Source organism: Dinoponera quadriceps, unplaced genomic scaffold, assembly GCF_001313825.1.
Source record: "Dinoponera quadriceps isolate SergipeBrazil2010 unplaced genomic scaffold, ASM131382v1 scaffold71, whole genome shotgun sequence".
Classification (NCBI taxonomy): Eukaryota; Metazoa; Arthropoda; class Insecta; order Hymenoptera; family Formicidae; genus Dinoponera; species Dinoponera quadriceps.
This window is the reverse complement of record NW_014554274.1, coordinates 369,173-382,375: the sequence shown is the minus strand read 5'-3', so window position 1 is coordinate 382,375 and position 13,203 is coordinate 369,173. Positions and strand designations below refer to the sequence as shown.

The following is a 13,203-nucleotide window of genomic DNA, read 5'->3' as shown; positions in this document are numbered from 1 at the left end:
GCCGCGTGTCGTATCGAAAATTACAGTCTTCGCTTTTCGACCAATCCCCGCTAGTGAACGATGTGCTGTTATCTGGCATTCGCATTCTGATATTCGACATATTACGCACGACGCGATCTGCTGCGGTGAGAGTCGCACGCTAAATAGAGAACGCGCTAACATGACTGACATGACAGCCGAGAAGAAGAAACCTGAACAAACAGACTCGAGTGAGTATGCCGTCCAAATGTTTGCGAGGATAGATTTTATACCGCCATAGATTTTGCCGAGATTACTTTTAGAAAACGAAAATTCGGACGTGACGAGAGGAAATGAACGTCTCACGCTCGGATTCCATTTGCCTTTCTATCCATCTCTCTCTCTCTCTCTCTCTCTCTCTCTCTCTCTCTCTCTCTCTTTCTTTCTCTCTCTGTCCGTCTCGTAAAATTGAAAAGAAAATTTAATTTAATCGCGCTTATGTGAATTATAAAGAATTTCATCTCCTTAGGGCCGGTTGTTTCACCTTCGGATAAATTTATCTAATGGATAAATACGTACGGAAGTAAACTACAAAAATATGAAACAATTACCGGGACATTATTGTTCTTCAATAATGTTTTTTAACAGTACACCAGTAATTCGTATTCCTGTATGGGATTTATTTCTATATGGGAATGTTCTTCAAATATTTATCCATCAGATAAAACTATTCGAAAGTAAAACAACTGGTCCTTTATTACTTAAGCACATTTGCATTTAAGTGTTTGGGCTCTTATTAACTTTCTTTCGCACAATTTTTACTGGCAATCGATTGGAAATGGCACAGTCTCTGTTTTAATTTTGTTCAAGTTAATCCAGCTCGTTTATTCGGAACAGAGAGAAAAAGGGTAAAATAATGTTTAATAAAATTTAATGAGAGTAACGTGAAAGATAGAGGCGATACGCGATAACTTTGTTGAATCGTGCGCTCGACAGTTGTGATCGAAGATGCGGCGAATGGGAAAATCGCGGACTTCGAGACGGCGATCACCGCCGCTGGGACCGGCAAGTTCCAGTACTTCCTCATTCTCGCTATTATCCCGGCTTCCTGGGCATCCAGCGTGGACACCGCTAATATGTCGATGATACTCGCGTCGGCGGAGAGCGATCTGGGATTATCCCTGTTCAATAAGGGCCTCCTGAACGCTATCATCTACGTGGGTGAGTGGAGCGCGCGCGACGTTTTGAATGGTTCTCGGCAGACGAGCGATAATAACGTAGGGATTATCGGAGTAATGCACGGAAAGTGCACACGCGTAAGATTGACTCACCGTGCGAAACGACGCCAGGTATGGTGATGAGTGGTTTCATCTGGGGATATCTCGCGGACGTCAAAGGGAGGAAGAAGGTCATATTGTACGGCTATCTGGCGGACGGTGTCTGCAATGTGCTCGCCGGCTTCTCGCAGAATTTCGGCACGCTCGTGTTCTTCAAGTTCCTCAGCGGCCTGCTGTAAGAGAAATAAAAAAAAAAAAGATCTCATGTCTAATCACGTTAACTAGATTAACAAGCGAATCTTTTTCCCGAAGTTGTTCTCCTTCGACGGGAGAGATAACGATCGGACCGATTTTCATTCGTCATTTTAACTTCTCATCATCAACCACGCTCTATTTCCATCAGCACCTTTTCGCATTCCATTCGGTTTATCGGTTAAACGTTTACGAGCGAATAAACTTGAATTCATGTCAGCGTGAGCGGTCCGCACGCGAGTCTCATGGCGTATTGCACGGAATTCTACGGCGACAAGGGCAGGGCGAAGATTCCGATCCTCGTCGGCTTCTCCGTTCAGTTCGGATGCGTCATTAACGCAGGTAAAACCATCCGTATATTGCAGAATTGAATTTGCCGAGAGAATTGATGTACGCTCGGGGAAAGAATTAGCCATAGGAGCAGCTAAAATACAGCAGTGGCAGCGAAAATGCGTCTTTGAAATAGGGGGGCAGTTAATATAGTTGCTATCGCAATTAAATTTATATGCCGAATATTTATATGTCGATATTATCTGAATTTAAGCGTTACAACGAAAAATATTGGCTAGATCGTATTAGATAATAGTATTAAAGTCATATTCACATCCCCGGCTAGAAATTTATTGCTTTTTTATTAACAGAAGCTATCCTTAGAATGTTAGTGATTTTGTCTAAAATTTAGCCAATTTTTTACCTACTTGATTTTCTTGATTTAATGCTGCATCGTATCTGAAAAATACGCTTAAAAGTCTTGAACTCTTCGCAAAAACCCTTACGAACTTTTTTTTCATCAAGCAACCTAATATATTTCTTCGTAAAATTAACGCTTCTTATGCAACTACGTAGTGTTGGCCTGGCTGGTGGTTCCTCAGCCATGGTCGATCGTCCTCTGGGACGGGGCCTTCGTCTACAATTCCTGGAGGATCTTCCTCTCCCTTTGCGGAGTGCCGACGATGATAGGTGTTTTTTGCCTCTGCTTCTTCCCGGAGAGTCCGAAATTTCTGATGACGCAAAATCGTAACGAGGACGCGCTCGAGGTCTTCAAGCAGATCTACAGCACGAATACCGGCCTACCTAAGGATAACTATCCCGTAAGCGCACATATCAAGATCCTGAATTTCTCTACACTTGCGTAAATAAAAAAATTGCTACGTTCAATTTTGAAATTTGTATTCATCTAGTTTGAAACAAAGTGAACGGAGAAAGCACAAATAACAAATAACAAACAACAAATCTCGTTAACTTTATTAAAAAAAAAATGCAAATTCTGCAATGATATGTAACAGCAATGCAATGTAAACGCAATGCAAGAAAAAATTATATTCTTTAGGACTGCTATTTACTACAAAACGAACGTACTTTCTAGTTCTTGAAGTTTCGAATATACAAGCACCCGAATATCCGAATATTCGAATTTTCACACCTCAAAAAAAAAAATGTCATTATTCAAGTATATTAAATCGAAGGTTCAAAAATTCGAAGCTTCGAAGGGTCGGAGCTTCGAATATAATTTCCAGCCCTAATGCCCGCGTGTTTCTCATTGTCAGGTACGCGCCTTGGGCGACATGAATTTGAACAGTGTGATCGTGGGGCGATCGTTAGAATCTCGCGAAGGCAAGTCCTTCAAGGATGGGATCCGGCAGCTGATGCCTATTCTCTCGAAGCCGCATCTGGCGCGTATTTTGTTGTTAGTCACCGTGCAATTCGGCGGGATGCTGTGGTGAGTACGTGATAATTCGTACAGCGACCTAATGCTGGCCGATGCAACATAATTGATTTTCCTCCGTCGTCCGCGTCGTTTTCGGGCCGAGTGTTCCTCTCCGACCTTAAACGCTGAGAAGTCCGGCAGTCCGAATTCGTTCGTGCACCGAATGCGCTCGCGAATCGGCCGTAAATCGGCGTCCAGCGAATTCGATCGATTCGCAACCATTATTATTAGTTGCACAATAATAATCGCGCGCGCGCGCTGTGATTGTCGCGGAGGTGTCGTAAATCAGAGAGTTATCAGAGTGGCGAGTATAGCAGCGCGCGATAGTAGAACGGTAACATGTGAGTTACTCCGCGATTACTCTGATGGAATCGCGCTACCGCTTTTTACGAGATGCAATAAGACGAGTGACTCGTCGTAAAAAAATTTTAAGACCGCGTTTGGTCGTATAAGTGCCGAGTTGATGTTTGAATGACAGATCCGAAGATTTACGACTTTATCAGCGCGCGAGGAAAAGAGAGAGAGAGAGAGAACAAGAGACAGAGAGCTACATACACGACTATACATCTGTTGCGCGATGTTCCGACTGTTAACTTGAGATATACTCTCATTATCTGGATACACATCGCCGCGCGGATGCCGCATCGCGGCATCTGGTATCACGTGTTCTACTAAATTCTTCTACTAAATTAAAGGGTGTCAGCCGTGCGAGACGATAACAAAAATAAAACTGAATACACACACACGCAATACGCATTCTCGTCCTCGGCTCGGAGAACTTGCGCGCCTCCGTCAGACGTCTACTAAAATCTTCTACTAAATTAAGGGATGTCAGGTACGGCGATAACAAAAATCAAACGGCGCCGTTTGTGTCGTGGTTTAGCCGTGCAATTCGCGCGCGCGAAAATTAAATACCCCTTTTATTCTCGGAAGCATTTATCGAAGGTGAAAATTTTCCACTGGCGCGCTGACGGGGGAGCCGGCGGATTTCGACGTTGATAACGGCGAAAATAAGGCGCCCGGTGGTGGCCGATTCGAGAGAACGGCGGATTAACGGCGTCGCGACTTCCGCGGACTCGCGCGATCGTTCCGAGACGCCGGTCGGATCACATCGACTCGTTCGCTCGCAATGACATGTTCGAACATCTTGATTTTTAGCGTGTCTTTTACACCGGCTTATCTTGACGTTGATTAACACGTTGAGTGTTGATTTATTAACACCGTTCGACTTCCCGGCCCTGTCAGGCATAACGCATATATTTTGCGTTACCTCTTCCTCTACATATAATAATAATTTTTCTGCTCTTACAAAAATATTCTGAGATATTCCTTACGACAAATGCGGCGACGTTGGCCATCGTCGAACTTTCCGACGTGAACGGAAAGTTACGTGAAATTGACGCGGCACGTTCAGCGTGGTTAACATTGACGCGCCCCGCTACTAATCGTTACGTTTGCAGTCTGAACACCTTGCGCCTCTGGCAGCCGCAACTCTTCGCGACGATAGAGGACTTTAAGAACCTCGATATCAACGTGACTGATCCCACCTTCTGCGAGATACTAGATATTTCGACGTCACTCGACGCAGATACAACCGCAACGACGACACCGGTGAGCGTCTACCCGGGAACGTGAGATAACTCCATTTCTCGTCGCGCGTCTCGCTTCGCGATTAGACGATGTTCTCTTTTTTTCAGGCCGTGTCGGAGTCGATGTACATCGGCACTGTCATCGTGTCGATCACCGCGTCCGTTTTCATCTTTTTCGCCAGCGTCCTCGTGAATTTCATCGAGCACAAGTATCTCTTACGTAAGTCTCTCACACGCGATCTCCTATGCTCCGTTCTTCTTCTTTCCGGCTTGTCTGAAATCGAGATTATATTAATTAATCATCGTGACTTCTCTCTCTCTCTCTCTTTCTCTCTCTCTCGGCGGGAACGCAGTCATCAGCTACGGATGCGCGTTCTTGTGCCTGATATCCCTAGTTTGGGCCACGGACATGTTGGTCACTCTGGTGCTCACGTGCCTGTTCGTCGGATTGCTGAGCGAGACTTTCAACGTCCTGGTGGGCGCGACCGTTCTGCTCTTCCCCACATCCTTGAGGTTCGTCACTTGCATTCGCAACGCTTGTCCGTGCAGCGATGCACCGAGAGCGAGTAGTACCGTTAGGAGATAGCCGGCGTTACACGTTATTGAATTTCGCGTTCTCTCGTCAGAGCCATGGCGGTCAGCATGGAAATGATGGTAGGAAGGCTGGGATCCATGATCGGTAATCTCGTGTTTCCGGTCTTGCTCGCGTACGGCTGCGTGGCGCCGATCATCAATCTGGGGTGCTTCACTTTACGTACGTATTCCTTTCTCGATAATCTTTCCCATTAAGTTTCGTTCGTTTCAGCCGAATCAGATTGCACCCGCTTTCAGAGTGAAACAAGTGTACACATTTGTTTGTAATCTGACGGGAAAAGGAACGATGTTCCAGTGCAGCATTGCATGCAGTAGAAACATTTGTACTTGTGTTAAGACCGGTCATCGTTAAAATTTTTGAATTGCATTTTTTATTTATCCGTGTGTTGATTTAACATATCGTGCGTTTGTGTTATCTCAATATTTCACGTTAAGTCGATACTCAGCATATGTAAATGTTAAAATAATACTTTAAGTGTTAAAATAACACACATTTTATACGTCAGTGTCGATTAACGTGTCACGGATATTCATTTTGTGCTCTTGACATCATATTTGCGTTACTTTTCGACATGTTCAGCTCGTGTTAAATTTAACACGAAATTGTTTACTGTGCGGTTCAGCTGAAATGAGGCCGGCGCCTGTTTAAACTTCCTTCATTCAAATTCTCATTTACCGATCGCAAATTTTCGTCGGAATCATTCTCGTTCAAATTTTCACCGGTCACGAAATTTCGTTCGTTAAAATCTATCTCATCTAAATTCCCACTCGTCGGTCACAAAATATTTAAAACCCGTGAAAATATTTCCCAAAATTTTCGTCAGACTGCGTGGAATCTTGCGAACGCGCCGGTACGGCGCAACCGTGGCGAGTCGCGACGCGAGGTAACCTTGCAACTGTGATCTCGCGCTTTTCAGTGTGCATCGTTCTGACGTGCTTCCTGCCAAGCACGAGAAAGCACGCGGCGTGAGGATCGTTTTTTCGGGCGCACTCGAGGACATGAATCGGAGGAGGAGGAGGAGGAAAAGGAGAAGAAGGAGGAACCGAAGCGTTAGGGGTCTCAGGACGGAGCCGAGAACGAGCTGCGAAGAGAGTGTCGGAGAATCGACCGGCAGCTCGCACTTTTTACCGACCATATTTTCTTCCACAATGACTCCCGTCCCCGCGAAAATGCACGATCGTCCGGCGGAGACTCTTCAAGGACCTGGATTGAAGTGCTCTATCGCGAGCTATGATCGAGCCCGTATGAGGGCGGACAATGGTCATGCATATACATGCAACACACAACCTAGAGAGACCGTACGAGAGACCTTGAGTTTCACTTTCGACACATCCTGGAGAGCCCTCCAGCCTTCACCTACATGCTCGTTCTCCTCTATCCCGCGCAGCGCGCGTGGACGCAGCTCTATCTCGGGATCTCGGCGTCTCTGTGCGGCCGCTGTGCCGATCGGTGCAATAAAATGTCCCGACACGCGCGAAAGCCGTGCTTACATGCCTTCGAGAAACAATTAGAAGAATAACCAATTAATACGCGTGCGCGAGCAGCGAGTCGAGTTTCATCTCTCTTTTCAATTTCCACACGGCCGCTCGATCCAAACCTTCCGGATAACACAATGTATATATATATATATATATATATATATATATATATATGTTACCGTTGAATAGCTAGTTTTGAAACGAATTGTCGCTGCTAATTCAGCGCTGCTGCGATTCGGCGACTGTAGGACTTCCGAATCGCCGATGTTCCTCTTCTATTCCACGCGAAGGAACTGTGATAGTTAGACGAGTTACGCGTGAATCGAAAGTTACCAAGTTAAAATAACTAAGCACGGGAACTAAGTTACGGTAGGTAGCTAAGTTACATAAGCAGCTCTATTGTCCCCTCGGATAAATATATTCACAGCGGGGAACGCGCGTTCCTGCTTGCGCGGCGTGCCGTTTATCCGTCATTTTATCGCCGCGAGTATATCGCGACACATTGTATTGAACCGCTACGATTCACATATATACGAGTATATATATATATAACCCCACGATATAAATAATATCTTTGTACCATAAACGACTCTTTGTGGAAACAACATGCAATTACTCTTCCGCCGCGGTTGCGTAATGACTGCCGTCGCCGCGTTTGACAGTTAACACGTGGAAATGAGATGTCGAATAATCGCGCGTTCACCGCATTATTCTCGCGCGGCAATTAGATATAGCGCTCGCCCGAGCGCGCGTTATATCTCGATTAAATCGCGCTCGGGCATTCTGCTGTTAATGAAATCGCGTAATGTCTCATTAGCGGGTAAGTGCGCGCGAGAGCTACGCTTTTAAATGCCCGCAGCTTCCTGCGGTGTTTCATTGTAAGGGCTCCCTGGCGCCTGGGACCGCATTCCGCATAAATTGCGGAAGGGAAATATGCGGCTGCACACACACAAACAAACACGCATACGTGCACGTACAACTCGTCGTTGGAAAAACGTACCTGCGGGTACGTTTCTTCCGTCCGACGCGCGCGTCCATGAGAGAGCGCAATGCTGCGACCCGATGTCTGCATTAAAAGCCGGCGCGTATCCGTGAGCTGTGAGCACGCGTTGTATTCCAACAACGATCCGAGCACCGCAACAACTTCATCTGACACGCTGTATATACGTACATAGGGCACGTAGGTACGGCCGTAAGTGCGCGTGATCGAAGGCGTTGCGGAGCGGCTTCAGCCCTGCGACGATACGACGATGACGGCACCTTCGCACGGTGTGCAAATACAATGGCGGCGCATTAGCATTGTTAATGGCTAGCATTTGGTATAATATACAAAGAAAAGAGAGAGTTCTCGCACCTCCTTCCGCGCCTATATATTCTAATTAACACGCCCTCTTGTTCGCGTTCGCGCCGTGTAGTGGAAAAGAACCGGTCCTTCTCTTTCTTCTTCTCTCCCTCCCTCTCCCTCTTTCCCCGGAATAACACCCTCCGCCCGACGGGCTCTTCAATTTGAAAAGGCCGCATTAATTAATAATTAATAAGTAACTGGATAATATCTCACAGGTGAAGGCGCTGCTTGCGCCTCCGCATCGCCGCTGACCGTTTCCACGCGATCGTGAAACTTCCCGATACTAGAAATTTACCTCATGGTCCGGCTTATGTTGACCTTAACTGGTTGCCGAGTCCATCTAAGGTTATATTATCAGTTCCTAAGAAGTCATGTAATGCCACGTGGTAATCAGGACCTTAATCACGCAGGATTCACTATAACGTTTTCATCAGGTTATACTATCGAATCCTTTTTACCTCAGGTAACGGAAAGGATTAGCTTAGGATTTTTAAGGAGTGCTAAACTAGCGAAAGATATCTACCAAATATATAAATCGATGAACAAATATTGTTAGAATTGGACGATTTTCGACTTAAACGACGCAAATAATACACACAGAAGCGAACAGGTCACTTATCCATCATTTGGAAATCATCCAATTCTAACAATATATTCTAACGATATATTAATTATTAAGTAATTAATTAAATCGTCTGAGCGAATGAAAAGGAAGCTATAAGCTAGACTTTATAGACATATGAAAGAATGATAGCTTCTCGTGCGCTCATTCGCATGATTTTCCTGTTCGGTTAGACAGAATATATGTGCATTTGTCACGAAACCTGTTTGTAATCCGAAATTAAGAAGACAACAAATATTTGTATGGAAAAGAAAAATTATGAAAAATAGAATTTATTAATTAAACCTGCTATATATTAGATTTGCTACAAAAAACGTCCGTATTAGAAACTGATAATGCAATTCATAATAGATAAAGTGAGCGAGATCCTGAAAAGGACCTGATCGGTAAAACTTAATAAAATAATGCATTAGAATAAATACATAGATTCTAATATGTGTACCTGATCATTAACAACCTTATGACAGATATACCTATCTTCCTTATTGAATTTTTATCCGTGCATGATTGAGTTAACTATAGTAAGGAACACCTTGCGCTCATCTAATTACCCAGGATCCTATGCGATATTAAGTGCACCCGATGACAATTTCTAGTCGGAGCGACTTACGCGCAGCTTGGAGCGACTTCCGCGTAACGCGGAGCTGTTATCGAGGCGAGCTAATCGAGTCGCCTCGGATGTGTCCATAATCCGGGCGGGACAAAGAAGAGCCGGCCGTTGAAGAACGGACCGCTCGATCGAGCGGGAAGTCTCTCGTGAGAATCGCTTCCTCTCGCTCCTCTAATCGTTCTTTCGGTACGGACCGACACGAAGTCGTCGTCTTCGTATCGCGATTTCACGGCCGCTATTCCGCTCGATCGCTATTCCGCCGCTGCCGCGCTCTCGCCGTGGGTACCGGCGCGGTGAGACAGTCGCATCGGGATCGCATCGGTTCGTACGATACTGTTACGGGCTCGCTCGCGGAAACCTTCCGGGAACCTGCTACCGGGATCCCGGAGACGCGGTTTCCGTTGCTTCTCCACGTGGCGTCGAAGTTCCGCGGAGAGAGAAAGAGAGAGAGAGAGAGAGAGAAAGGGAGATAGACGAGTCTTCGCCGCGACAGGTAGAAGCTCCACCTGACAGCCTCACGTTCTAACCGTATGTCATGTTATTTATTGTCGCCTTACCACCACCCCGGTGGTGGTGATACCGGTGGTGGCAGGTGGTGGTGGTGGTGATGCGAGCACGTGGACGAAGTCGCTGAAGTCGGTAACGGGTGACGTTGCGTTACGGTCACCGTTAGATTTCGGTTTCTCGCAAGCGAGCGAGCGAGGGAACGAAAGAGAGAAAAAGGGAGAGAGAGAGAGAGAGAGAAAGAGATTCTCCTCCAACGGGGATTCTTTTTTTCCCCGGCGAATATTCGACGTATTCATTTTTTTTTTTCGTCGCCTCTTCAACGTCGTTCGATCCTCGCATTCGCATTTATTATTCACGATTATTCCGCGCTATCGCCGGAATTTTTCGACCGCGCGCCGCCGAGACACGTCGAAGGCCGGATCAGCGCGCTCGTCACGATCGGAAAACGCTGAAAGATAATAACGATCGCTGGCGGGGCGCGCACGATCGGCGAAGAATGACGGCGAAATTACAAGGTACTCAGCATTCACGGCAGTCCCCTGGCGCTGTGGGAAGAGTTAATTAAACCGGCCACGAAAACTAAGAGCGAGGAAGAGGAGGAGGAGGAGGAAGAGTCGGGAACCGGGAGCGTCGAAGGCTAGAAGACGGCGATCGAGAATAGATCGACCACCGTCGAAGGAAAACCGTGTCGATCTTCGGCAGGATCGTCGTCTGCGGTCACTTCTTGTCCGCGGCGGACAAATACACAATCCGCATGAAGTTAATTAACGACAGCGGCGGCGATGTAGACGTTCGGCCGGCTAATCGTGGGCACTTGCGTTTTTGCCCAGCGACGTCGACGACATCGCCGAGACGCCTGTGACGAGTGCTGGTCGATAGAGCGAAAAACAGAGAGAGAGAGAGAGAGAGAGAGAGACCGCGGTCTCGCCGTCGTCAAAGCCGATCGACTTCAGGGTGGCCACCCGCAGCGGAATAGATGAGTCACTTTCGGCCGTGGTTCATCGCGCGTTGCTGCTCCATTGTGCGAGCCGCGCCGTCAGTTTGTCCGTTCCGCAGCAGGTGAACTCCAAGGGGTGAACGGTAACGATTTCGGCAAGGACGACTCCGATCGCGAGGTCGTGCCGAGGAAAGTCGTCCCGACGTAAATTCGCGATCTCATTGAAGTTTCAGTCTCACGATACGCGCAAGAAGCGCGAAACTTCGTGACTTCGTCAACTTGAGTTAAGTCACCTGTCCATTTCTGTCTGTCGAATTCACCGTCAAATAGCAATTTCTCCTGGTGAATTAATTCTTCGATTATACTTACGTGTTAATATCTGCCTCGAATTATCTTTCTTTTTATTATTAGAGAAGAAACACCATGAGAAAGACCGACGTAACATTTTGTTTTTGAGCTCTACAACCTTGTTGAGGGTGTAGGATAAAAAATGTATGTGCATGGATGCAAAGTTATTTTTAATCTTACAAATTTCTTATTACGTAGAAAGGGATTCCCTGACTTTCGACAGAATTCGGTACTTTATATTTATATTCCCCGAGAAACATTAGTTCATGTCGATTTTCCACACCTATGTCGGTTCTAATGCCTTTCTTCTGTCTATTCTTTTTAATTATTTAATTATTTTTCGACATACACTTCGTAACGCAGCCGACATCAATAGAAGGATTTATTTTCGAGAAATTCTCAGAAGAGAGGTCTTCTCGTTGAATGTCAGATGCATTACGAAACATATAAAAAAGAAAGTGTATCGAACTTGATTCCCGCGATCGCACGTTATTTCATCCCGTATCTTCCTGATTATACCGCTCTTTACGCTCCTATAAATAGCGACAACAACAGGTAGCGCGATGCTCGTTAATACCTCCTTCCCTCTTGCGCGAATCTTCTCGCGATCGCTGAATGGTCCCACGACCCCCGTTATCGCATTCCACCGAACTGATAAAACAATAGACAAATGTGGGCGAGCCGCCTCGGTTTCTTCCATTTGCATGGAATTCCGCTCACAATGGCGTCTCGAGTACCTAACCAGCCATGTCGGTTAAATTGAAGTACGCTCTTGAACTGCTTCTAGTAGCCGTTCGAAGAAATTCTATCGATTCGCTCCGCCGGAATACCGTCTAATGGGCGACATTATAAAAGCTATTAGACACGCTGCGGGAGCTTGGGTAATTTTTCTTCTTGATAGACTGCAGAATTCGAAGGTTATCGCATCCCTCGATTACTCCGTTTAATATCCCTTCATCCTCCCTTTACGTCTCGGTTGAAGGAAACCGAATTTCCGGTTCTCATGAATCAAATTCGGCCCTTAAGGAGCAGAAATTCCGCTCGAGCAAAATCGGCTCGTTAATCGTCACGTTAATTCAAGCTATATTATTTTTTCCTCCGTCTAACATCCAACGGAGAAATTTACTTTTCGATTTGTCACTGAAGAACAACCGGTTCTCTCCTAATGGACGCCGGATGCGTTTGAAAATTCACCGAGCGCAAAAGTGGCTGCAATCTTTCTCCTCCACCGACTGTAGATCACGGATTTCCTCAACACGAGAGCATTTCAGTAGGGGAGTACCTCTAACTAGGTCCATTTTAATCACCGATAACGGATCTCCGGCGTGTCGAATCGCGCGCACGGGCGCGATTTCGCGGCTCCGCTCTCTCTCCGGACCGTGAAGATCGGTGGGGGAGGAGGAGAGGTCGCGTTTGTTTATCCGCATATTATTCTTACGCAAACTGTGTACGCGCGCGCCGCAATGCATTACCGCCGCATTGCTTTTCATTTATGCGGCTGCCTATGCAAATGAGGGCGTTATCTGAGAGTATCTACCGCTAGGTCCGCTATGCTCATAGCGCACCGTGTGACTCCTTGCTCCTTACTGTTCTTCGGTTCATTCTTTCGCCGAGCGCCTTCCTCTCCTCTCCTCTGTCTCTTTCTCCCGACCCCCGCTCGACTCCGCTCTCGTTCCGTTCTCGCTTCTGCTCGTTCGTCCGTTCGTTCCTCCGGCCGCACAGGTGTGTTCTCTCACACGCGGCCGATCCTCGCGAGGCCTTTTTCCGCGAAACTGGGATATCGGGCGGAAGGGCTCCCCCTCTCTCTCTCTCTCTCTCTCTTTCTTTCTCTTTTGCGAACGAGCGAGGGAGCTCTTTGGCACTCGTTATCGCGCGATGCGATGCGGGATGCGCGACTCGCGGCTCATTCTCCTTTTAATTTCATGCAACGAGTTTCGCGTTCACGGTTCGCCACGCGAGCGAACGGACGAGCGGGTG

The 13,203-nt window shown here is 46.7% G+C and overlaps 1 protein-coding gene across 1 annotated transcript; it reads left to right on the top strand.

Moving 5' to 3' along the window:
* Positions 1-169: 169 nt before the first annotated feature.
* Positions 170-6,776, top strand: LOC106741080 (synaptic vesicle glycoprotein 2B-like). The gene is made up of 11 exons (XM_014612716.1): positions 170-209; positions 955-1,179; positions 1,308-1,470; positions 1,708-1,829; positions 2,334-2,578; positions 3,035-3,207; positions 4,656-4,728; positions 4,893-5,004; positions 5,138-5,297; positions 5,411-5,538; positions 6,296-6,776. The coding sequence occupies exons 1-11, from the start codon at positions 170-172 to the stop codon at positions 6,346-6,348; spliced, it is 1,494 nt and encodes a 497-aa protein (XP_014468202.1). The 3' UTR covers positions 6,349-6,776.
* The last annotated feature ends 6,427 nt before the right edge of the window (positions 6,777-13,203 follow it).

Bases quoted from the DNA above. Each gene is read 5' to 3' on its own strand.
- LOC106741080 (XM_014612716.1), top strand. From the start codon at position 170: ATGACAGCCGAGAAGAAGAAACCTGAACAAACAGACTCGA. The intron at 1,830-2,333 runs GTAAAACCATCC...GCAACTACGTAG, and splicing joins CGGATGCGTCATTAACGCAG to TGTTGGCCTGGCTGGTGGTT. The intron at 4,729-4,892 runs GTGACTGATCCC...TCTTTTTTTCAG, and splicing joins TTAAGAACCTCGATATCAAC to GCCGTGTCGGAGTCGATGTA.